This window comes from Calonectris borealis, chromosome 1, assembly GCF_964195595.1.
Source record: "Calonectris borealis chromosome 1, bCalBor7.hap1.2, whole genome shotgun sequence".
NCBI lineage: Eukaryota > Metazoa > Chordata > Aves > Procellariiformes > Procellariidae > Calonectris > Calonectris borealis.
Genome location: NC_134312.1, coordinates 106,051,227 through 106,078,989, shown reverse-complemented (window position 1 = coordinate 106,078,989; position 27,763 = coordinate 106,051,227). Strand labels below are relative to the sequence as shown.

At 36.9% G+C, this 27,763-nt stretch overlaps 1 protein-coding gene across 1 annotated transcript in view; it reads right to left on the bottom strand.

Annotated features, from left to right (window-relative positions):
- Window positions 1–10,475: 10,475 nt before the first annotated feature.
- GBE1 (1,4-alpha-glucan branching enzyme 1) overlaps window positions 10,476–27,763 on the bottom strand; it is a 179,187-nt gene continuing 161,899 nt past the window's right edge. Inside the window, exons 15-17 of the mRNA XM_075170299.1 lie at window positions 21,277–21,404; window positions 19,396–19,458; window positions 10,476–10,819 (exon numbers count right to left, since the gene is read on the bottom strand). Coding sequence (XP_075026400.1) covers window positions 10,763–10,819; window positions 19,396–19,458; window positions 21,277–21,404 — 248 coding nt within the window. The 3' untranslated portion in view covers window positions 10,476–10,762. The remainder of the gene's footprint in view (window positions 10,820–19,395; window positions 19,459–21,276; window positions 21,405–27,763) is intronic.

Sequence of the window (27,763 nt, the reverse complement as noted above, 5' to 3'; positions counted from 1 at the left end):
AAGCTTCTTGATAGGAAGATTTATTAGATGCATGTGGGAAGTCCTTGCAGTGGGTGGAGGCCATGCATGGAAATATTGGGGTCTAAACAAATTACACACCAAGGGACATTTTGAGTGCTTTTGGAGAAGAGACTTGTTTAGTTCCACCTCTAAGGAATGTACTTTCTTGTCCCAAAACGGCTCTGGGAACTGAGTTAGCACATGGTAAGTGGAGACTACCAGGGGACTCGCTTCAAAACTGCTTATTACTTCTCTGATCCGAATCATTGTTGTAGACGCGGACTTGCAGAGATACCAAACCATGTGCAGCACATCTATCTTTCTGAACTCTACTACCACTTTTTTGTTATCACTTCTAAGAGGTTCAGGCCTTTTAGGTAACACTTCTAGAAAAATGTCATGTAGTATTATTACACATCACTTGGTTAATTAAGCAGTATCATCTGCGAAAATATTGTACAGCGGTAGGTTCCTGTTGCTAATGATGCAACTTAAAGATGCAGAAAAGAAATAGAAGTGGGTACAAAATACTGCAGAATGTGTGCTTAAAAATAAAGCTCAATTACTCAAGTTTCTGTGACCAAGAAATACATCAACAGAAGATTTAAAAGCAAGAGAAACAGCCTCACTGAAGATACCTACCAGATACATCTGGATACTTATTCCCCCCCTGCTCCACACAGATTCCTCTATCATGTGCAGTCCATCCCAAGCAAACCTGGCTTCCCCATAATCAGGATAATCACATAGATACCTGCTGCTGGCTGCTTGCACTTTCTGCCAGCAGCGGTCACTGTGAAAGACAGGATGAGCACCTGATTGATTCCAGTACGAACTGGAAGAGAGTTAAGAAACAGTAAATACTGTGTGTTTGTGTGTTCGAGGTTTCATGTCTTTGTTTGCCTTGGCCAGCCTGTCATCTGATTTCTTGACATTGTACTTGTAACACCTTGAGCATATGCAGTACCTGCATACTGGTATGGATATGACTGAACCCCTTGGAGGAGACGGGAAGAGGTGGATTTGGTTGTACCAATCCAGCAGGTTGAAGCAGGATTCACATCAAGTCTGACTCTTCCACTGAGCATCAAAGCAACCTCAGCAGGTGACATGTCTTCACAAGCCCTTCATAACTTCATACTTCATTTTGCTTCCCCCGGTGCAAAAAGCTGTACCTGGTGAGTTGTGGAGTGATTATCTCAAATCTTGGGCAAGTCATCTGCCGCTTACCAGCTTTTTTGGAGTAGGGATGTATGGGGCACAAAGGAAACAGACTTCAAAATACATGCAAGGACATGCTCAGACTTACAATTTTTCCTCATGAGGAAAATTCCCTACCAGCAACATGCAAGCATTGCTCAGCAGATGACATGGAGGAATAAATGTAAGAAGCTGAGGATGGTTCATTTGCACATCTCTGATTGCAGCTTACATCTGCACTGTTACAGTAATTGCTGCGAGAGCAACAGCTGAAACGTTACTACCAATCCCTTCAGGTCAGGGACAGCCCTGAAAAGGAGCCACTAAAGCAGGGTGACAGAATCCGTAAAATCGGGGGAAGTCAGGAGTTAGAAGCTGGGCCTCTCGTGACCTTTAAGGGTAAAGTAAAACACAGGCCAACACATTTATTTGTGCTGCAGTCCCCTCTGTCTCCAAGCACCTGAGAGATTTGGCCTTAACAGATCTTTTGATGGGCCAAAACCCTTGCAAATACCTGCATCAACATACCCACCTTGCAGGGTGGTGGGAGCCAGAGAAATGGGAAGGGATGAGGACACGAGGGCTGCTCAGAAGGTCCGTATGGTTTGATACAATAGACAGAAAATAGCGAGAGGCATGCAGGACTAAGCACGGCACAGTCCTGCGAGATGGCAGGACTCTGTAGGGAGCGCAAGCACACCAGACACCTGCCTACATTGTCCACAGTAAACAGGAAGATTCACAAGCTCTGTTCAAGAAAAAGCAAAAGCAGGCAAGACAGGTTGAAAGCTATGCCTAGCATCAAAGCATATCATGGCTTGAAACCCATCCAGGCTGTTAATACTAAAGGTCCGTGTATTTAATTAGTCATAGGAATGTCCACCTATGAGTTACCGCCAATGAAACGTCAGCAATTATCTTTCATGTTTAAACAGCCTTGCACAGTGTTTTACATAACACAGTGTATATCAACACTCAAGTTGAAATGGGACTATTACAATCAACCATTATAATAAGTACGCACTGCAAGGCAAGAATTTCCTGACGAGAGCTTCTATAGCAGCAGCAGATGCATAACTCCGGGATATTTGCTCATGTTTTGTACCAGAACTAACAGGAAGATTTCTGAAAAAGAGTAACCCTGTTTGTGCAGTGATGGAAGATTAGGACTCTCCTCCCTCCACTTCATCAATACTTAAATCCAACAGAGAATTGGATAATTAGATTTTTTCTTTTTTTTTTTTTATGTGTCGATATGAGAATAGCTGTCCCTAGTTAATTTCTAGCTATACATCAATATGGTTTTATGTTTCCTTTAATGTGTGTGTATGTGCGTTTGGTGATAGCATTTCTAGGGATGCATTAACCACCAGTGACACCAGTGTAGTGCTTACTACATCCACAGGAAGCATTAAAAAAAAAAAGAAGGAAAAAACTAAAATTGCATTGAATATATCTGGCTTTTTCATTATCACTTCCTACCAGCTATCCCCAGTCAGGCAAACCATGTTCAACTTGTTTTAAAATACTTAATCACATTACTGAACGATTCCTTGGGGATTTTTAAAAAAACCAGGTCATTTCCATGAAGGACACGTGGCCACTGTGTTAATCCATGAATATGATGTACTATATTACACTTGTCCGGTAAGTTTGAGGAACAGGGGCTGGTAGATCCAGGAGGTTACTGAAAATAGAAGGATGAGTTAGTTCTGTGTAATAGCAGACTGTCACACAGCACAACTAGAAAAACCACATACATACTGGATGCAGCATAGTCACCCCCAACAAGCTGCAGGAAGACTGAGACATCAATTGCAAAGAGCCCATTTTCCAGCCAGGGTTACATATTTTGGCGGCCTTATGCCACTGAAGAGAGTTATATTCCTGCCAAATCAGTTTTCCAGTCCAATTCACCACGTGGCATCACCAGCATGTGTGCAAGGACCACCTCCGGGACAGCTTGACCCATCTGGGAAAGAAGATGCTGAGGCCAGCAGCCTGGCCAAATCACTGTCTGCCAACCCTCCCCAACAGGCACCCGGCAGAAGTTACACAGCTGATTTGAATTTTAGAAGCCAAAGGAGGCCTATAGAAAGCTAAGTCTACAGCCCTATCACCTCACATGCTTGTTAAAAAAAAGTTTCTTATTTTCAGAAGAACGGTACAGGGATTCACTTATGCAATTAATTTAATGAAAGCCATTTAATGAAGCTCCACACAGCTGCTTACACTAACAACATTAGAGCTGTTAGTATCCATGCTTTGCACAGAATGCAAGCATTGATTTTGCTTAGTATTCTTATTTTTATAGAATTGTTCTGGGACGTTTTTTGACAAATATCTTTCTATGAAAATGCTCACTGGTCATAATCCAGTATTTTTCATGAAAACATCCCATGTCTGAAATCTTGGAATATTTTTTGCCTTGGGAAAATAGTTTTCTGCACAAAAAACTGTTCTCTATGTCACACGGCCCTTCTGCTCCATTTCATAAAGTGATCAACACTAGTTCCTTCAGATAAACAACCCTGGATAGAAAAATACATTTCGGTTTTTGGACATGATGTGTCCATTACATAATTGGCTTTCTCATGTTAGTCTAAAGACGTGCTTTTTTTGCTGCCAGACAGGGTTTGCTTTTGTCTGACAAAAACTTGCCGCAGTCAAAGATTTAAAATGATTAATGGAATTGCAAAGGCAGGAGTTTAAGTGGCATTTTATAAAACCACTGAACATCTTAAGCCTCCCCTCTTATCCCTACCCTAGAAACCCTCAAACCAAAGCTAACCCCAACTTATTACTGAAGATGTGGTTGAAAACTTCAGTTTTCAGGTTGAAAACTGTGGTTGCCTCAAACATGCATAACTAGTATTTGCACAGGTTACAGAATACAGAAAGACTCAAAGAAAATGTTGCGTTTGGTCTAATACCACTGTAATGAACAAAGAAAAAATCTCAACAGAAGCAGCGGTCAATACATGAAAGGAGCTTTGTACAAAACTAATGGTTAGAATTTCATATGTTCTAAAGATCAGGTTTTCATTTCAGTTAATTTGCCGTATCTTTACTGTACCAAAGGGTAGTCTTTTGATAGAAGATTTTTTTTTTCTCTCTTAATAGTGAGTAAACTTTCATGAAGAAATTTACATTAAAAATTGCTTACATTTTGAAGTAGAAGTATTTTTACACTTTTCTAAAAGGATAAACATGTGCTAGCAAGTCAAGACTTCTACAAAAGAACTGCTCCAAGAATTTTTAGCATGAAATAGACTGCATATATAGACTTTGTCTGATCATTCACAAAGGTGATACTTTAACAGCAGGATAATTAATCTACTCCAGATATCCTGCTCTACAACCCAAGTAGATGCAAGACCTTCAGTATTTTGCGAAAGGCAAGTAAGCAAGGTTGGGATCTACTCCCTGCCCTTCCCTTCAGGTGACTTTCAAATGACTTCAAGTGACTTCACCTACTTTCCTCTTGCATGCCCATTTCCTTCTGAGGTGGACAGCTCACTCAGTTTTTGGTGGAGGTGGTGGGTTGATCCCAGCAAACAGCCAAACACCCCACAAGCTGCTCACTCACTCCCCTCTCCTCCGGGATGAGGAGAAAATAGAAGGAAGGTGAGAAGGCTTGTGGATCGAGATAATGACAGTTTAACAGGGAAAGCAAAAGCTGCGTGTGCAAGCAAAGCAGAAATAGGAATTCATTCATGACTTCCCATCAGCAGGCAGATGTCCAGCCACTTCCTGGCAAGGGGTGAGTGGGGGCAAAGTAGGAAACAGAAAGGCTTCACACTGCGCAAGCACCGTTCAGCAACAGCCAAAACACTGATATACTATCATCAACACCGTTTTAGGCACAAACCCAAAACACAGCACCATAGGGCTGCTACGAAGAACGTTAACTCCATCCCAACCAGAGCCACTACAGCAGGACAGCCAGCTGCTTGCCCTCAGTCCCTCTTCTCCAGTAAAGAGAATAGAAAAAAGACCAGAGTTGATTCCTTTGCTACAAAAGACTCAAGCAGACTACTGGAAAGTTGCAGAACAAAAAATTACTATGGGGAAAACACTACAACATTACAGCATTTGTAGTTTAGTTTCTTCAGTATTTGCAGATATACCTTTCTTCCTAAATGTACTGTATCTATTTTGTCATAAACCTCATATCCCTGAGCAAAGACTGCATATTCAACGCATTAAATTTACATCATCCTGTCATAGACTGTCCTTGTTCTATACATTTAAATTGTGATTTATGAGGCACAGTCAGAAGAAACAAGCAAGTTTAGAGGGAGCTCCCCCTAGCTTTTAACAATGCTGAAGATTATCTTGGAGTCAAATGGCATGGGTGATTAGTATTGCATCAATTTTAACCATCTCCTAATATTCTCAGAAATTACTGTTTATCTTAACTTTAGAAGATAGTTTTCAGAACTAGTTCAATTAAACACTCAGATCTTTTTTCAGGGTTCAGAATAGCTTTGTAAATATGCAAAAATATCAGCTAAGCTGAGACCTATTACTTCAATGCCTACAAGTTCTTACATTTTCTCCTAATTCATTTTAGGCTTTAATTTACCATGAATATCCAAGAGTTATTTAAAGGGTACATGTTGCATTCACAAGCATGAAAAATATAATTTGTCTCATCTAATGAGTCATAATTAGCTTTTGTTTTTACCTTTCCATAAGCAGAATATTTTTAACGTATTCAACTGGAGTTATTTTTACCCAACAATTTATATAATTCTTTTTAATAAGAGCAGTCATATGTCAGCCTATCACTATTACTGCAACTTATTTTCAGATAAAACAAAAATGAAAAAGCCTACATAAAGGAAATGGTGCATGAAAAAAAAAAAAGTACTCTCTCTAAATAAAGGCAAACATGACCAAAACTTTTGGATTTTCTTTTTTTCAAATGCTCATAAAACTTTCAGAAAGATGCCGTTTCTCTCCTCAAAAATTTGAATACAACTCTGAATAATCTGGAAATCTAAAGAGAGTTAAAACATATGTTTGGCATAAGAGACAGCTTTCCATTACAGCAAATAACCCACATCCTCAACTGCTTCAAAACACTTGCATCATATACTATGAGGTGTGAAAACACACACATGTGCAGAGTCTTCCTTGGCAGAAAAGTTCCTGTTGTTAGGAAGATGCCACTTATAGGCTGATTTTTATGAAATTCAGATCCTAGTTAAGGTATTGTGGTTTAACCTGTCAGGCAGCCAAACACCACACAGCCGCTCGCTCACTCCCCCTTCCTCCAGTGGGATGGGGAGAGAATTGGGGGAGGGAAAATTCGTGGATTGAAATAAAGACAGTTTAATAGAACAGAAAAGGAAGGGAAAATAAAATAATAATAATAATGGTAGAATACACAAAATGTCTGATGCACAATGCAGTTGCTCACCACCTGCCAACCGATGCCCATCTCGTCTCCAAGCAGCGATTGCTACTTCCCAGACCACGCCTCTTATTTATATACTAAGCATGATGTCATATGGTATAGAATACCCCTTGGCCAGTTTGGGTCAGCTGTCCTGGCTCTGCTCCCTCCCACCTTCTTGTGCACTGGCAGAGCATGGGAAGCTGAAAAGTCCTCGACTAGCGTAGGCACTACTTAGCAACAACTAAAACATCAGTGTGTTATCAACATTATTCTCATACTAAATCCAAAACATAGCGCTATACCAACTACTAGGAAGAAAAATAACTCTATCCCAGCTGAAACCAGGACAGGTATGATGTATGAAAATATGTAAAATATTGCTTCATCTCTGTAGCAGTTCTACAACAATGACAACATGCCCGGTTTGGAAACATTAGTCAATGCAGAATCTCTTAAATGCTGAATACTTAAATTCCTCAGAAAGTTAAATTATGGAGCAGAAGAAAAACGGATCATAGACTTCAACATATCCAGGACAGAATATCCATATTTATTTAAGTTAAAGGAAACAATTTCTGCTGTTCATTCAGTTAACCCTCACCCTTCACTACTTAACTAGTAAAGTTATTTTTGAGCTCTGAGAAGGGAGACTTCTAAATAAACAGGAAGTTCTTCCTTCAACCACTAATGGGCAGTTAAGAACCTGGAGTCATGAAAAAAATGGGGAAACAAACTTCTTCAAGATACTTAAAACATAATTTGAAAACAGAACTGTGACTGACAGATTAATACAAAAAAAAATCACCTTGCATTATGCCCGAGTACCATACAATTGCTTACCCAGTCTGGTATCTTACTGTTCATACAGCTAGTCTCCCTTTTTCAGAGGATTAGCTACACCACATTTCTGTCTTTCAGAACACATGGTTAACAAACTCTTTACTAATCTGAAAATAAAGAGCAAGACAAATTTCCTAGGAGAAAAAAACAAACAGAAAGGTTAAACAGTTTTTCCATTAAAATCTGTTCTCCACAAGTACTCACCAAGCTGAAATAACCACTCCATTCTTCATCTTCAAAATAAACCTCAGCACTGTAAGGCTTGAATTATGCAAGGAGAGAACAAGAAGGAAATCAAAACCTACTGCCCATAGAATATGCCAGTCCAGTGAATGCCTGCCTGTCATCGTAAGAATCACCTGGGCTGGAGAAGAACTTGAATTATTCAGTACAAAGAACCATTCAGCACAAGATGGAGGGAAGCAAGACCTCCATCTCCAGCAAGATGGAAGGAAGGTCAGCCTGAATCTTTACATAAACCGGCAGGTGAGGACGAACTTGAGTTCTCATTGACTGTCGGAGAGACCATGGAGCAACACTTTCTGGGGCCAGAGGTGCCAAGAATTACCAGTACTCTTTTCACGTGACAGGGAAGTATATATTTTTAAGTGTGGAAATATAAATACTTATCAGCCTTTTACACTAAGAGAGGTTATCTTTAAAGAGAGTTCTTCCACAATGTCTAAATCTCTGTGGAGAGCTTCGTGTCAGGGATGCATCACCATGGACCACTTAATTTACTTCTGTGACAGAGCTAAACTATTGTATTTGACTGAAGAGTGCTGATTTGAGGTGCACCCAAGCAAGAAAGCTCTGGAGCTCATGTGCTTCTCGGGACGTGTCTGAGGCTTCAACCAGTCATGGTGACGGGCATTTACAAACCTCAGCACATAACAGTTAAGGAGGGACCTTGGTTGAAGTCTTACAGTTTGAGTGTGACGCTAGACAGAAGGTGGAACAGCAGTAGCTGAATTCCTCTTCATAATCCATCAGAATACAAAGAGCAGGAGGAAGAAACTGTCTTTCCATGGGTATTGCAAGGGAAAATTTTCCAGCCTCGCAAGACAGGCAGGAGCACACCCACTGTTAGAATGTAGACAAGGACTCCAAAAAAAGTCCTAATTATTATGTTTCCTATATGTATGTGTTCATCTTGCAAATCTTGTAGTCTGCTTTTATCAATCTATTACTACATAAAAGAAAAATGTGTGTAGGACAAATATTCTACCAATCTCATTAGACTGTTTCTGACCAAGACAAGTTCCTGATTTCAAGATGGAGCAAAATCTAATACTTTCCTCCAGTGTTAAGACTACTGTACAATCCTTTTACAGTACAAGCAATGAAACCATATATGCATTTGGTTTATCCTCTTCAGAGTTTATTTTGCATGTAATTTTACAGTTTATACTTCACATTGTACATTTATTCCTTCTCTTGAAAGAAAGGTTTGACAGACGCTTGCCTTGCATTACATTTTGAAACCTGGAACTGGTGCCAGTAAAAAAACAAACCACCCTATAAAACATATTAGATCAATACAATGTAAATATAACATGTATTAGAAGCTGCTCGTTATTTCACTACAAGGAAAACAACCTGGGAAAAAAAAAAAGATCATCAGTTCCAGTTGCTAAAACAGTTCAGTGTATTTTCTTTAAAGTCTTAGTGTAACGGGAATGCTTTTATTAGCCCACTACCAAACAATGATCAAACCGGTGTATGAAGCATCAACCAAAACAGTATTACGGTACTCAACTGCAACACAAAATTCTCTGTCACACAGAACATAGCAGACTGGGGATGTTCATAAAGTCCTTTCAGTGTGAACTCTACAAAAATCTGTTTTCTATCATGATGCATTACTCCATCATATCCCTTATTTTGTTTAAGAAGTAAGCCACAAGTAAGCATTCCAAGAACTGTGAATAGAATTTCAGTGTTGGCACAACTATTCAGTCATTTACACAATGGTTCATACAGGAAACTGGGTAAAATTATGACTTGGAAATGGTCACGGACATCTTCCTCTTTGGCTACTTTAAAAGTTAGAAAATTCAGATTTGTACAAAAGACATTCATTTCAGAACCACTTCAAATATGTTTTAAAATAAATGGAACAAAATAAAGCATGTCTCGTTAATTTGGTATTAATTTTCCAGAACACTCTGCAATACATTTTCAAATATACAGAATCTCTTTACAAAGAAGTTGTAGCTCATGAAAGAACTCACTTGAATAATCTTAGCAGCACTCCAATAATTAACTACCTTGATTTTATCCAAAAAACACCTTAGTTTGATCACTGTATTTTGAGACTGCTTCTTCATGAGAAGCAATGTTTCAAAAGTTATAGAAGTGCAAGAACATCATCATGTTCCAAGCTGAAAGGCAGCTTCTGGAAATAGTGAACTCAGTATTGCAAGGTCCTGACATTAGTGAAATAAATGCAATGGGAAGAATTACATTTTAAGTACATCTTCCAGTGTGGTATCATTGCAGTAAGAACAAAACACTCTTCTCACTGAATATTTTAGTCATCTAAATAAAATAGTTGTGTCATTTTTTTCAGCTGTAGCAAGTGAGATGCACAGACCAAATGATTTGATTGGGAGCTAATAAGCAACACACACAGTAGCATCAGCAGATCACCAGTCAATCGGCCCGCTCATTTTGCTGTTCAGCATTTTTGTGCAATTCTAATTAAATAAAAAATGGCAAAGTACAATACTCTCAGAGGACCTTCTCATCCATTTGGATAAACATTTCTAATAGCATGTTGGACTTCACTGAAGAAGAGGAGCCTCAAATTAGGTCCCACAAACCATTAAGGCTGCCTTTTAGCCAAAAACTTCTGTTTTATTTAAGCAAACTACTTCCTTTTAGTAAGAAGCGTTAATATATAATGAACATTTGAATTCACTATCAAAAGAGAGGATTATAAGAAATTACAAACTTCGGAGCAGAATCACTCTTGTTATTCCTGATAAAATTCTGTAAACAATTTAATCGAGAATACCTGCTGCTTTCCAATATCTTAAGTGTAATTTTGTACTACTAGAACTACAAAACCAACGTTTTCCTTTCTGCCTCTTTTGTATAGTTTCCTCAAAAGAGGTTCTAGCAAGTCAAGAGCTCTGCAATTATACGTGAATATTAATCTTACATGTTAAACACCTAATATTACTATACTCAGTTTCAGAAAGCTTCCTTAGAGCAAGTTTTGTTATACTTAGTAAGCTTATCAGCTTTCAGCATATCAGCGTATCAGCACTTCTTCTATGACTTGCTTCTTCAGTGATGGTTACAGAGACGTCATTTTTTGATATCCATATTATGAAGTACAATAGCCACTCTGCTTGGAATGTAGACCTAGTAAAAATATGAAAAGAACAAGAAGAGCTGAAAAAAACATCAACCTCATAGGATACAATTTCTAAATAGCAGTATGTGAAGAAATGTGAAATATTTTAACTGTTAAAAATTAAACATTTGTGCAATGTTGTGGGTCATATTAATCACATTTAAAGAGTGATTATCGATGCTTAGTCCCCAGCACTTGAATTACACAAGATAATCTAGAAGTTTAAAAGGCAGCTTCATTGCAATCTCTCCTCTTTTCTTTTTTTTTTTAAATCTTAGCTTGATATATTTTAAAGTGTCTACCAGTAGAGGGCCTCATATGACTTACAATGACCAGTTTCAAAAACCTGAGGACATCTAGGTCAATAGACCGTACAATGATAAATGACAAAGTTTCGCAACAGCATTTGAACACTCTTCTGCTGTGAATTAAAGTTGCCGCAAGGTCTATGATGTAATTTCATACAGGTAAATAGCAGCAATATGACACAGCAGTGTATTCTTCTCACTCTTGGCATCTATGAAGTTTCAGTGTCTGAGCAATAAAATTCACTCTCAAAACAAGACAGATTCAAAATTAACCATTAAATGATTGCATTTTGCTTTACCTTTTTTTCCTGATTACCATGAAAAAACCCAAACAGATATAATCAAAAAACTTCTCATTGATCACAAAAGAACTTGTGGCAATATATTTTACATGACATTCCTTCCAACCAGAGTAGAGTCACAATCTGAAAACAAGACCGATATGTACTATCTACCAATTACCTTGATATATGGTACTCCATCAATTGTCAAGCGTATGAACATGTTTGCTGAACAAGTCAATAAAAATGCAATTATAAAAGGTAACACAGAATTGAAGATTACTGGCTTCATTCTGACAATATCCTCTTTTGGATGATCCTCCATCCCTGTGGAATGTCTAATATTCTGCAATTTCAACTACATTATCTGCAAACTAGAGCCTGATGGCATGAAAGGCTTTCATAGTTTTCAAAACAGAACAAAGCAATAAAGCAAAAAGCTTTAGGAAAAGGAGAAAAAGGAAAAGAACAGCTGATTTTCATTGAACCAGACGGAGCTATGTCCAATGCTTCATGAAAGGCAGTGAACATAATGATTTCCCCTAAGGTTTCGGTGATAAATAGCTTCTACAAATCTGTGCAGGAGAGGAAATACTTAATGAAGTCAACTAGCTCAGAATGTATAGATAAAGGAGAGATTTTAAAATAGTGTATTGAGAAATTCAGCGCTCTGGGTTTGTATGATGAAGCGAGAGGGGAAAAAGAACAAATAGAAATAATTTTTCTAAGAAAGAATATGCAAAAAGTTACTTCAGTTAAGGGAACAAAAATGAACATTAATACAGGACACAGCAATTCTCAATGATATTCTGGTCAGTAATAGGTCAGATCCTAGGAGGAGTAAATTAGCCCAGTTGCCTTAAAGTCAATTTACATCAGCTGAGAATCTGAGAGCAGTGTGGAAGCATCCCACTCCTACCATGTCATTGCCAATCAGAATTTTAAAACTGGTTTTAAGCACAATTTCAGAACTTGAGCAAATGACTGTATTTAGACTGATGAGAGATAAGTTTTCTGTTTGCCATGAAGAGATGCAACTGCCATCTTATTACTTCAGTCACATTTTTTTTTCTCGTTACCTGGGCAAATTAAACACGTGTTTTAGTGTTTTTTATCTTGGTGGGCTTCTTGCTAAATCATAGCAGAGCCAAATACAGCATTATCTCCTAATCTTATCAATTTATTTCATTGGTCAGTGTAACCACCTCTAAGGCTTAAATAAAACTGCAAGAAGCAACAAAACAATTAGGTCATGAACAATGAATAAATATTAATTATTGATTACTATATTAATAATTATTAAATATGAATATTAATTGTTCATTCCACTGCTGTACAATTTTTTTTAAAAGGAAAAATACTACTAAAAAAGTATTAGATAATTCTTGTTACAAATGTATTGGGATTATTCCTCCCCCCGCTGCCCAACAGTATTTCCAGAAATACTACAGTGTATATGCTCTAGCTTTATTATTTGTCTAAATAGACAGAACACACAACATTTGTGTGAGGGAGAAGGGAGGAAAAATGTGGCCAATGAGGTTTGGAAAGATTGCTTGTCTTTCCTAAGGTAAAGTGAAATCTGCAAGACTACCTGCCCAGGAGCCCAGAAGGGTTTTCAAACTTCTCAGCCCAGATTTCTCACCTCCGCTCCTTCCTCTTCTGACACCCCGAATCCCAGAGCTTCCTCAGCCTTTCCACTCCAGTATTATTCCTTTTCCTTCAGCACCTCTCACCTGAACTACCGCTCTTGTAGTAACACATCCCCCTTAATTTAGATTTATTTTCTCTGTCCTTTTCCTGAGTGTACTGAGGTGCACCAAGTAGACTATGCTCCAACCATGTGCTACAATTTGCCACCAAGTGGCATGATTAAAAAAAGTCAGGAATCCATTACAGGATAAGTTGAAATGCAAGCATCTTATTGTATGTTTGAGTCCAGACATTTTCAAATACATAAAAATATGGATAATCCTTAGCTAAAAGCTAATTAATTAGTAACATTAGGTATATTTTAATTGATGTTTCTACCCGATTTAGATTAAAAACTCTGCTTGCTTATAATACTTTAATCCATTGTTCTGATTCATATCAAAACACATACATACAATTCGTAATATTATAGAAATAAATGTGCGATAGCATACAATAAAAGACTAACATCCTCAGACACTGAAGCAACCATGTTTCTATTGTATTACTCAGTTCTGTCTTCCTTAAATATTGAAAAAAATGGTAACCACAGTTCTTTTTGCATTTCCTAGGTAAAGTAGCATGGATTTTTTTTTCCTCTCCTTTTTTTGTCTTTAAATTATTTAGGTCCAAATTATAATAAAGAATTATAAAGATAATTCCAACTCACTGAAATGCACTAATGAAGACATCTGTTCTGACATGTTATGATACGTGTCTGTGACAAACTCCATTCCATTCCACTTAGTGTCCAGCATAACCCTGGTCTTTTTCAGTCAGGCTGCTACTCAGCAAGTTGGTTTCTAAGCTTAACTGATGAATGGGATTCCTCTGCAGAATTTTGCTTCATTAATTTTTATGAAGTTTCTGTTGGCTAAACCCTCAAATTTATCGAGATGCATCTGGATTGGACCTCTAACATTCAACTTATCAACCACTCACCCTAATTCAGTGTCATCTACAAATCTGCTGAGGGTACGCTCTTGTCTCATCCTTCTAGTCACCGTTGAAGACTCCAAACAGTATCAGCCCCTGCAGTGCTGAGGGTACTCTGCTTGACACCAGTTCACAGCTGGACACTGAGCTTCTGATTACAAAAACTGCAGGAGCCCAGCCAGTTTTTAACCCACCTAACAATCTTATCCAGCCTGTACTTCCGCAGCTCCTAGGTAAGAATGCTGTAGGAGACAAAGCTGAAAGTCTTACTGCATTGGTTGTAGTAACCTAGAGTCATTTTATCACAGAAAGCAATCAGGTTGATCATGCATGTTTTGCCTTTGCTAAAATCCGGGTTGGCTTTCTGATTGACCCATCTCATATACCCCACACGTTTGGATACGGATTTGGGGTGGTCCTTGACCTCTCAAGGAACTGAGGGGAGAGGCTGACTGGCCTACAGAACCCTCAGCCTGCCTTTTCGCTTTTACCACAGCCTTTGCTCAGTTGTCAGAAATTTCCCCTGACCACTATGATTTTTCACAAATGGTAGTCAGCAGCCTGGCAATCACATCACTGACATCTTTCCAAACCTTTGGGTGTATCCCATCTTTAAGATGTCCCTAATCTATTGCTCTGCTACTGCTACTTTCTTCTCAGTAGTGTACTGGCACACAAAAGGGTCTGGGAGCAGGCTTTACCCTTGGAATCTGAGGTAAAAAAAGGCACTGAATACTCCCGTACTCTCCATAGTGCCCATCACAAGTTTGACTCTTCCCCTTGTCAAGGCACTTGCATTTTTTCTTAAGCTGCTTTTCCTATTAGTATACCTGTAGAATCCCCTTCTTGCTGCTCTTCATTATCTCTAGCTAGTTTTTATACATATAGCACATGGCCTGAGATATATATCTACCTATAGATAGATAAGTATAGTAAAAGTATATAGAGGTGTCCTGATTAAAACCATCATAGGAAACCTAGGTATTCATCAGTAAAAGACATTATCAGAGATATGTCATTTCTGATGTTTTTCTGTACCCTAGGAGGAAGGTCTCAGAAGTTGATTCTTGTCTTCCCTTTTCCTTTCATATACCATCGCTGAATTATATAGTTCCGATTACCAGCTTCAGTTCTATTGATCTCTGCTCTTCTAACCTGCTTTTTTCTGATCACAAGTTTTATCCCATTCATGTCTCCTTCACCATTTCATGAGGCTCACTTGAACATGGACAGAAGTGAAAACCCAAAGTACAGAATACTGAAGTGAATACATTCATAGCTAACCAACGTCTTGACTATCAGTCAATCAAATCATCCTCTGAATCTCTCTTCTGTTTCTAGCTTTCTGTGTTCACCTTAAAGGCCCTTCCCAGCTCTTTCCTCCCCCACAGGCTCATCCATGTTGGAAAGGGCCTCAGGAGGCCCAAACTCCCTGCTGAAAGCAGGGTCAGCTATGAGATCAGACCAGGTTACTCAGGGCTTTAGATATCTCAATGAATTGGCCCTCTGCTTTCTACACCAACTGCTTACTTACTACCTCATGTCCTCTAAGGTGTCACACAAACTCTGCTATTTTAGGAAACTGTGAAGACGTTTAAAACCACACAGAGGAAGACTCATGAAGCCTCCTCTTATGGGGGAGTGGAATATGGGGTAGGGAGAACACGAGATCTGTTTGGGACAGAGTTGGGGTGACTCAGCTATGAATAAAATTTTTTGACAAAGTTAACATTCAAACATTCAGGCATCAAACTGTCATGGAAAGTCTTTTTATTCTCAATGGAGTATTCAGCCAGGAATAAAGTGGCATAATTCACAGGCAGATGTGCTAACAGAGAGGATGATGGGGGATAGGAATGTTGTTTATAAGTCAAATACATACAAAATTGTTTTTTGTTACCACCTCTGATCTTTCTATACTGCTTGTCCATTTAAACCATAAGGCAGTTACACTGTTTGAAACTAGGCAAATCCCACACAGATCAAAGCTTCTGGCACTAAAATAGTACAGCCACTCTAATACAGAGACAAAAAGACACTATTACAATCAACCTATTTTCCACAAACATACATGGTGTTCTATCAAGATCATAGTCCATTCATGTAGGCTATCTCACAAAGAGGGAAGAACAACTGGTACTACTACGTCTTGCCACGAACATACATGATGCTTTTCAGCCATACAAATCCTTATGCCGTGTACTTTTTTTGCTGTAAATATCCAGATTTCAAGAAACAAGAGATTAGAAAAGCTAAGAAGAATACAGAAATACCAAATACATGAAGCACTTGTGAACAATAGCAGTTATAAGCAGGAAGCTCACCTTAGGTATTTTGGGAGAGGACTACAATACACAGCAATCTCCAAATGTATCTAAAACCCCACAAGCAAGAAGTTCTGCAAATGACAACCGCTACTTTCAGATCTGTCAGACTAGATTCAGTACCAGGTGCAAGCACAACTGAAATTGGCTGGAACTGCAATGAACAAGTTTTCATCCCACTTTCAGCGCTGGAAAACACCAAGCCCTAAAAAACATTTCAAGGTCATTTTGGAACAGATGGGAGAATTACTGGAACTTAGAGCTAGATCAGGCACTGCAGAAAAATATTTGATAGTGCATATTGCAGCTGGTAGATGCAGAAGGCAATGCCACACGAGTCTGTGCCAACATTTTCCCAAACTTTTAATTAAAATGAGGGCTTTAGACAATCTCATGTCTCTGTACCACTACTAATTGTCAGACACTGACACTATTCTGAGAATATAATTAACCATCAATAGCTTTTGCTTTCTGACTATAATTTGTTATACAAAACCTCAGACGTTTCGGATTTCATTTTGCTGGATATTGCATATGACAAAGAAGGTATGCTTAAAATAATGTGAATTTCTGCCTTCCAATTTGTTTTTCAATTTACAGCTATACAGCATGAATATGCAGAGAATCATTTCTCAGACTGTCTTCCTTCATTTATGCAAAAGAAGTCCATATACTGCACAGGCTGTATCTCAAAATTTCTCCTCTATTATCTTCTGCACTCTTTCTTCAGGTTAAGAAAGAGTGCTTTAAAAAGACAACAGGAACCCCCGGCAAACACAAACAAGTAGACTAAAAAATAAGATAGGATGAAAAAAAATTACAAAATAACTTTGGAATCATTACACTTGATTGTGGTTTTGCTTGTTTTAAGAAGTCAAACGATCAATGAATATGAGCAAATAAATTTGTATGTCTTAAACATTGAGAGGTAAAAATAACAAAAGACTTTGCTGGTATTAGTCTTACTGATTCCCCTAGTTAAAACAGTTAATTTTCTAACTACTAACATTCTTTCTGTATATCTGTGCGTATCAGGGGAGAAAACAGTTAAAGACTACATCAGTCCCTTAAAATTCAATACATAAATCCTTATGATGAAAGTATTCAAATGATTATTTTCAAAGCTAAGGTCACTAAAAGCTTTTAGATAATTTCAGTCTATGTGAATATTTTAATTTGTCAATAGACTCAAGGAAGCAGGAAGCGGCACTTTAACACTGAACAGTATACATTAAGGTCAAGGTTAAAAACCCAAGCCAGCAATAAGGATATTCTTAAAATAAAATATATAATCTCAGTTTCATTTAATGTGAAAAGATTGTATCAGTGGATGCCAAAAATAGAGAATCAGAAAAACACAGTATTGGGGGCAGGGAGAAAGGAATATTTTGGCATCTATTTATTTTTTAACTAATTGGAAAGAACTATAGAAAGAGTAAATCTATAAAAGCTGAAATATGTTAAACAATTAAATTTCTCAATAAAATGCATACTACTTTGCCAATGACACAACATACTCTGCAATATTCCATTTAGCCTGCTTATTACTCAGTTCTGTTGGTGCACAAAGCATCAAAATACAAACCCCACCATTTTCATAAAAATCCTAACTTTTGGTGTGGTACAAAAATATTAAAAGTTACTAGGACACACCTTGATATCTAGTTACATTTTACAGTAAAATTCAGTCAAGTCAGATGTCTTAGAAAAGACTGAAAAAACATTTTGAATGATTAAACCATTGGTTTTTTTTCTTCCCCCCGCCCCAATTATAAGTTTCGCATTCAACTAAAACAACCCAGTAAGGTATCAACAAATGACTTTATACATAAAGAGGCACTAGGATCTGAGAGGAGTTGAAATGTGTGTGCAGCACTTAATTTACATTTTGCAAAGAGATCATAAGACATAAGCAAAACTAAAAGTTTATAGAAGCATTGAAAAAGCACACAACTTTTATAAAACATACCTCAAAAAAGACTATTAGGAGAATACCACAGCAGAGACGTAAACAGAAATAAAACTGTGGTAAAAAAAGTCTATTGTTACAATGACAAAGTGGTTAACAGCTTGTTATTAGAAAGTTTGATTATGTGGAAAGTTATGTACATTTCATATATTTGTTAACAATCCAGAACAGAGCAAGCAGTGAAATGGAAAAATTAGATTATAAACATTACTTAAATCAGTCATATTACAAAGGACATTTTTTGTGCATTTTTCTAAGGAGTTTTCAAGGTGTCTGATGATTTTGAAAACTGGCCCTCTACAGCATTACTAAACAAACCTGAATCATCATCTGTTCATCAACAAAATTTTACAGTGAAATGCCTAGCAGCTTACAAAGCTTCCTCTTCATCCAGGGTTCTTTGCTCCAGGAATTTCATATCTCCTTTCTTTCATTTTGCAATGACACTTTGAATATTTCTTTTATTAGGTGACGTTTCTAGAATGAATCATGTCACATCTAATCTTCTATTTTTGTAACACATTTGTGCACTGACTTGAGCAGCATAATTATTGCATGTGATTTCACTTTGTCATAGCCCTCTGGGCATGTTTTGCTGACAATGTTTACTTACACACCTTAAGGGAAGTGCATCTGTCATTAAAAAAAATATTTCTTTGAAGTTTGTGGTGGAGGAGGAACTAAAATTTTTGAAACAAGAAACTTAAGTCTCATGCACTATGTAAAGAGAATAAGATAACTGTTAAACAGCAGGAAAAGAACCTTTAGGAGTCTTTTGGGGTGGCATCATACATTTTTTGAAAATAAATTTGAGGGGAAGACTTCTAAATTGGATTTTAGAAACTTCAACTAAGATTAAAGCAACTCCCAAGGATAACTGATTACCCAAGAATTGGGATGTAAATTGCTATTTAAAATAAAACATTGCTGCTTTATTGTAAAACAGCAGCTAGAAGTATTTACTGTAACTTTTGTTCTTTCTTACTTGGAGTTCTATCTTGCTGAATTTAGTCAGGTTTTCCAGAATTTTTTCCCCAATTACTTTTACTTGGTGTCCTTTTACTAGCGTTTTACCTCTATGTGGTGCTTGTGGCATCCTCTGGGGTGTTGGCTGAAGGTGGTCTGTGAATTGGGCTGCTGAAGGACATAAAAGAAAGTTAAAGTGACCCATGCTGCTTTGTTAACGTGACCCATGGGTTTCTTTCTGACCCAGAAGAGCCATTGCCATGCCACAGTTTATGCCGCAAAAGAAGTGCATTTGCTGCTTTGCTTGTCACATGCCTTTATCATCCACATGCTCCTAGTAAACTGCATCTTCACATTTTGTCGCTTTTTTTTCTGTCTTGAATGACTTGCACTCACCACCTAAGAGTCTAAATGTGAAATATACGTTTGTCTTGGTTTCAGCTGGGAAACCAGGACAACATTCCAAATTACAGTTAATTGGCTTGCAAAAGTTAAGTTAGTGGTAGGTAATTAAGATGCTCTCCAATCACCAAAGTAAGGTATTTGAATTGGACACACAAAGCAAGAGTTCTGGAAGAATTAATTTGCTACATAACCTTCAGGAATGAGATCTTAGAGCCTTAGTTTCTTTGTGTGCAAATGAGCATAGATACTTACCCACACTATGAGGTCATTGTCACATACAGATACTTAAAAAACCCAAACGTTCCCAAGATCCTTTACACCAAGCCTGATGAAAGCACAATAATTCTTTCATGTAATGAAACTATTTTTAAAACAAGCAATCAAGAGAAATGGCAATACCCTGAATACAATGAAATTGGGTGAGTGCGAGTGAGATAGATTAAAAGTGACAATAATTCTCAGGAGTTTAGATCTCATGAGAGATGTTAAGATGTGACGCTAGAAATGGATGTCTCCATTCTGTCATGGAAGAGGAGTGGCCCACGCAAATCAGTGCAGATACTCCATTTTTGTAGCCTGTTAAGATTACAAGTGTAACTTATTTACAGGTGTATAGATATACCTACGCATAGAGATACACACCCCTTCACCCACGTATATGTTTTAGATATGAAAATCTAGTCAGCAATATAAGCGTTCTCAGAACTTTTTCAGTGAACTCTGCCTTAATTCATGGCCTTTTTGAATCTTACTCTGTTGCGCTTGTGAGCGTATACACACATACCCATATGTGAATACATATGCGAAGAATGGGAAATATGTGTATATACGTATACATTTACATATATAAAGAATGGGAAAAATGACATTTTTAAAATGTTAATTTTATAAGTGATTATGAATTCAAGAGTAATGAAGACAAGGTAGGGTTTTTATTAGTCACCACCTCAGCTAACAGAAATTGTACGCAAGGATATGCCTCCCACTTCATCTGAATTGATTTGTGGGAAAGTCTTTATCCATTATTCATATCACTTAGGGTTGGAAATTCGTGCTGTGAACAGAGAAGGTCTGTTCCATTTTGCAAAGTTTTTCTGTAAACTGAGGAGGAGAAAGCCAGTTGGCAAAGGCATGATTTGCTCCAATTCGTGTTTGTGGAGTTAAGCAAATGATTTTAAGAAAGCAATGCAAGATTCAGTTTCTACAGAGCTTTAAATCACAAAGCAAGCATGGAGTTTCTCAGACATGAAAATAAAGCAAATGATGATATTAAAAATGAAAATTCAAAAGCACATTAGAAGGTTTTCATGCATGTTGGCAAGGAACATTGTGCGCCAGACACTGCAAGAGTGCATGAAAATGTACATGTAATGTCAAAAGAGAAAAATCAGTTAACATTATAGATCATAATCAAATCATAACATTGTCATCTCTACTGTATTCATACAAAGGATAATTTCAGAAAATAAATTAAAAAAACACCACTACCCTCCAAAATACTCCTAGAACAGACTCTATATTTGTCCACAGAATTTTAAAATTTAATCAGATGAAAGCAGAATGAAAAAAAAAAATCTTACTTACCATAAGTGAATTAGGTCGATAATTGTGAGGATATTCTTCAGAGAAGTACTCTGTATTGTGGTCCAGCCTTTGATGCCCTCCATATTCTGCAGCATCAGAATCCAGAAGGATTTTATACTTAAAAACAACTATTAAGGAACTATGCCAAATTACTGTTAAATGGGAAATAAATCAAAGCAAAAGACCTAGAAGAACTGCTGCAACATAATTCATGCTAATATATTCAATATAAAGCAATAATAATAATAATAATAAAATCTAAGAAAACTTAAGAGTGGAAAAATATACAGAACATATAGAAGCTGTATGACATTTGGTCTTGAAAATTTCATCTTAGCATAGTGATTCCTAGTAAAGAAAGTACCTTCCAGTCTCTTCTGGAATCTTCCATGAATGATAAGTATATAGTGTTATAGTAGATACACATAGCACTTTATGTGATGCACTAGACTAAAAATGTACCACTAAACAAAATGAGTGGATTTGAATTGCATTTAAGAAGTTACATAATTGTGACCATCAAAAATCAATCGGTGTTTAGCAGTATTTTACAGTCTGTCAGAATCTGATCAAGTGTTAATGAGAAAAGCATATAATTTTACAGAAGAAAACCCCACAACTCCTTTGAGAGCTTTTCAGAGAAGAGTTTGAATTATTACAGCACAGAGGAACAAAAGGAAGCTTATATTTAATAGAAGACCTTTTAAGAGACAAACGTTCTGATTGCAGTTGTTAAAATGGGGTGAGTTACTTAAAGTGTAACGACGAGTTGGAATACCTTACAGATACTTAAAAGGATTCAAACAGATATAAAAGATAAAATAATGTTGAAAGAAGAAAATCAGAAAATGTAAGGAAATAAATGGGGAAATAAAGAGCTAACACATATTCGAAAGTCAATTTCTTCTTATTTGGGACAACAACAAATAGAATGTTTTAATTTTATGATTATTTAAGTACCTTTGAATTTCTTGTTTGCACATAATTAAAACATCCTTTTCCCTTCTAAAGTTACAACAGAAAGCTTCCATCTCCACTCCCCACCATCCAAAACATACAGAGAGGGAAATAACAGTGCTCTATAATCCATAATCTGCCAATTTTAAGCCATAGAAGAATCTTATTTTGCTAGAGCTTGTCTTTAATAGGATTAGGGAAGAGTGAAGCAACATTCTTTGAAGTCAGTGAGTGGTTCTTAAACTGCGCTTGGGCTTCTGTGTTTGCTCAACCTTTTGAAAATAGGGCCGCACAAAAATCTAAGGATTTTGATATTCACAGAATTGTTTTTATTTAAGTCTTTTTACACTACTCTCTTTCTATCAGATGAGTTTAGGAAATTTCCCAACTGATTTTCCAATTAGTCTTACTGATTTAAATCTCTAGCAACAAGAAAGACTGAAGCATGACATAACACAAAAAGTAGCCTAAACTAAAAGTAACTGCAAATTTACTCTGAGATAAATGCACATGAGCAAAAAACGCAAAGCTGTCAATTAGCTAACAAATCACCAATCTTAAGGAATCCCTTCCTCACAAGCATTTACAGCAAAATGAGAGAAAGGTTCAGAACCACCAAGTTAGTTGTTGCTTTCTAGAGGGCAGGTGCCCGAAGGGAGAAACAGCAGATCACCACATTCTTGGGTAAAGTCTTCGTGTTTGTTACTTTTTTTTAAAAAAAAAAAGTTAGGAAAATTATACTTTGCCAGCTTTATTCCTCAATGCCTTATATGTGCATTACATACACACCTCCCTCCCCTTTGTTTTATAAACACATTCAAATTAGCATTCATTTGTTGTCATGTACAATGTACAAAAATACAAACTACAACTTCTAGTTACTCTCTCCAGTGCCCTTTCAAACTCAGCATCTGCAATGGCTGCTACTATTCCACTGTATATTTTATTAACATGGCAGGGGAACGTCTCCCTCAAGCATTTCACTCTTTGCTTCTGTGATCTACACTATACATTAAATTTAATAATTTATCAATGTTGCTGAAAGCCCTGACATCTCTAATGATTCCTTTAAAACTATTAACAGCAAATGCAATTGTTATAGCTATGCTAATTTGAAAACAATTTATCCCATTTCCTTAATCCAGGCTATAAGAGTATGTCTAGCAGTGCTCTCCAGCCATACAAAGTTAATATCAATGCCTCTCCACACCTTGCAACATAGCGAATTTGGCATAAATACTGTTAACCAGATCCTGAATAATAGGGTCAAAAAGAATTTTAAGATCTTCACAAATCAGATATTTCTCAGAGAAAAATAACTGGTTTGGTAAACATGCCCATTTGCCTTCCAACTTAAACCTCACAGAAAAGCCACTTTTCACATTTCAGAATTTTACAAGCATCTAGGTTTTGGAAGACTACTTTCACGAAAACATTAAACAACAATTGTGCATTTTAATTAAGCACATAATAGAAGTATTTTTTTTTGCAGTGGAGTCTCTTTTGTTTCAGTGACAGCGTGGTGGAAATACTAACCTGTACTCTGAGTGAAAAAAAGCTTGATTTCTGTTCAGTTTGATGCTCTGACTAAATTTCGTAACCACTACGGTGGAAGAGAGTAGCAAAAGCAATGAACTCTTGTACAGATAGAGCTGGAAGTGTAAAGGCTGTCATTATCTACCACATTAATTACTGAATTACTATGCTTTTATGATGTTTTGAAATACGTATTTTGATACAATGTTTTAATTTAATCTCATGAATGTTTAATGACACATAAAACACCACTAAGTAAATGCAAATCATAAAATAGGAAAATTTGTATTTTGTTCCTCAACCCTTACTATTGATAAAAGAATCCAAGTGCTATTTGTGGGGGTGATGGTCCAGCATAATTAAAAGCTTTGCAGAAGAGCAGATAAGAGTTTCTACTGACCAGCTGTAAACTGATGTAAGGCTTACTGAGTATTATAAAGAAACTACTCTTTTCTGCATGGCCTGTTTGACTCACATAAACATCTATCACAAATCAAACACATTCAAATAATATTAAGTACATTAATCCTCTGTATTATATATGGCAGCCCTATTACAGAGATTACCTATGTGACAGCTTACCCATCTATTAGAAAGTCTGGACACAACTGAGCAAGACTGGACATGTAGAAAGGATAACCAAACATATCTAAAAAGACTACAGGTGATTCTGATGGTTTCATCTTCATCCTTTCATAATCTGTTTTAAAATCAGGATTGGGAACTGTTATAGTTTTGATTTTATTGTACAATGAAATGTTTAAGCATCCAGACTTCTCGTTATCCAGTGTTTTCCAGGCATGCAACTACAGCATGGGTATGTATGTAAATATTTATTTTCTTTTTAACTGATATGTAAATCAGCTCTCATTTTCTCACTGCACTTCTCAATATGCAAAAGAATACCTAATAAGGATTTCATTTTTATCCCTTGCTACCATTTCTTGGCTAAAAGCAAAAGGATATGGTTCTGGCAATACTGATGGGACAAAGATAACAGTACAGCCCAAAAAGGATCAAAAATTGTGCTGAAACACTTAATTTCTGTCTGTATATAGAAATTTTCAGAAAGTGAATTTAAGCTAGCAAGAAAGAAGTGTATGGACAACAGAAGACGTGAGAACGCTTTTGAAAACCTTTTGATCTTTTAAGCAGCCTTGGGATCAGCCGGCTGTCCTGAACCAGTACTAGTGGCAATGATAGTAACACTGGCATGATCCTATGCCTAATCCATCTGGAAATTATAACCATATGACAAGATTAAATTTACTCATTCTCATTATATCTACAGGGATTAAAAGATTTACTCACAAAAGTAATGGCTAAAGGTAACCCTGGATGCTTTGTTTAGGGTGTGCAGAGAAAGCTTTGGGTGTTTTTTGTTTGTTTGTATAAAAAAACAACTTTCCCATACAGCTTTTTTCCTAAGGGAAATCCTTTACAGAAGTAGCTACAGTATATATGCTGTCATAGTTGCACACAGCAAAAGACCCTCTCTTCTTAAGAAGCCTGTATCTCATTAGATAGTTCCATATATTTACTTATTGTTCAAAATATATTAGTAAAAGCTGTACAAAAAGCAAGAGATATTTAACTAGGGCATTTGACACACTATGTAAGAATGCAGAAAAAAAATCCCTCTCCACTCCAGCCCGAAATTCATTGTCGTGGATTTTTGAAGAAAAAGAGGCTCCAGAATTCCTGTAACAACAACAGCCAGTCTGCACCCTCCACATGAGATCTTATACTATGCATTACAGAAAAAGAGAGCTTTTTAAAGCCATGGAGATCCATGGAGATATGGAGAAAGGAAATAAAATTTCTTCGGGAAGAAGTTAAAAAGTTTCTGTATCAATTTTGACCCAGCACTCTAATCCAGAAATAGATATTGCAGGAAGGCTTTCTTCTTTCAAATACAAGTTATAAAATAGTAGATTAAAAAAAATTCTTTTTTCCTCAATCATTAACACTGCTGTGTAATACCAAAGTGCTGAAAATTTCTTTTGTTATTGAAACAAGACACTGAATTAAAACAGTTCAAGCACTGTTCAAGGAAGAATTAAAAAATAAACCCCCAAATGCAGAAAAAAAATCCAAATTTAAAATGAACTAAAAAGTTTCTAAATCAACATGTCTGCCCAGATGTTCTATATATCTTCTTCTAGAAGTTAAAAATATATATACACTGGTGAAAGCAGCACGTTTTCAGATTTTACCTCTTGCAAAAACATTAAGAAGCAGTGGTGACAGTAGAACATGCAAATAAAATACTGGAGCGACCAGTTGCAGTAACTTTAATGTTAAAGTATTAGCCACTGTAGTGGCCAAACAATGGCTGACTCCATCTGATGCTGAGTGTTAAACAGCTTCTCAGCGTGGTTAGTTTTTTAGCTACAGGTACAGTGATGGCATAAGATAAAAACTTCTAAATAAAGTCTTCAATGTGTTGGATGTATGTGACAAATCCAACGCTCAAACTCTTAGAAAATATTTTTGCCCATCTTACGGGCAAAAGATGAAAATCAAAGGCCAGTTTTCAAGTATTGTACCAGCACTTCTCCTTAGTCTTGTTTCAGCAGTTATCATACAAGCAGCCTACCTCTGAATGATCTTCAATATTGTAATAAATGGATTCTCAGAGGTCAGGTTGAATAAACTGACAAAGCAATGTAGAATAACTCACACCAGCATTTAACAGCTGAATATACAAGTCTTTCCAACTTTGCTCATTAAAAAAAGTCACTCTAAGTCAATAATGTAGAAGACTACAAATTACTAAGGAGCAACCCTTATGAAGTGTGGATTAGAAACCTATCATTAACGCATCAAGATTTCATTGTACTACTTTGATTTAGAAAATTAAACACAAAAATAGCGTCTCCTGTTTTTTTCAGTACTTCAGCAATTCAAAATTGGAAACTACAGAAGGCAAAACACAAAGTTCACAGATCTAGGTTTCATATTTTACTTGAAGCTCTCATAGTTATCAATCACTAGCAGAAGTGCAAGTGCCCTTAAATGCACCAGTAAAATACATATCTGAAATTACATTTTGTCTTTACTTAGGCACATTTTTCTCTTTTTCAGGTACAACCAGAGATTCATATATGTAAGATATCAATGTTAATTTTCTCCAGGTGAATCTGTCTCAGGAGACAGAAGAGAAACCTTCTCTGGTTTTACTTTGAGAACTTACTATATTCCCTAGGTGTATCTGTGTGTTCACCTTGAAGATGCAATGTGGGGTTATTCTAAGAAAAAATGAAAATAGAACTACTTCAATTCAGGGTAGTTCATACAATGAGTTAATTCACCATCTCTTTCTTCAAAACTGAAACTGACTGCACACAGAATTAGAGATATAATGTATGAAAAAGCCAAGTGCAATGCTTTAAAAGTGCCATTTTGTTGACCGCAACTTACCTCTTGTATGCTTAGACATACACATTGAACTGGGAGTGGAGAGTCAGAGTCATGGAACTGGTGCTTACCTTTAGTGGTACAGCTGCCACACAGAAAGCACAAACTGAACTTTCTGCTACTCCATGTGTTCACTGGATCGTCATGTTCAGTGTGAGAGAGTAGAGGAATCAGAAGGTGCATCTACCCTTAACATTTAAGATGGGCTTGGGAGTACACTTTTGGAGCAATTCTCCTCCTCATCAACCCTTATGCTTTGGTCCGTGATTCAAAGCCATTTTTTTGTGGCTGTGGGTTTTTTGGGGGGGTTTAGGGTATTTTGGGTTTGGGTGTTTTTTTTTTTTTTTTGTGGTTTCTTTTTTTTTTTAAATCTTCACTCATCTTTAAGAACTTTTCAGATAGAAGTAACACAAAAAGCTGTAAAAAGCTGCTATTTAGGAAAGCCACTGCTAAAAAGCTGCAAGTTAATGAGAGGAAAGAGCTCATCTAGGCAAGAAAGGTGACCTCCACTTACCACAGGAGTTTACCCACAGAAGGTTAGGGCATAGTATCATAAGCAAGTCTGAAGGAGAAA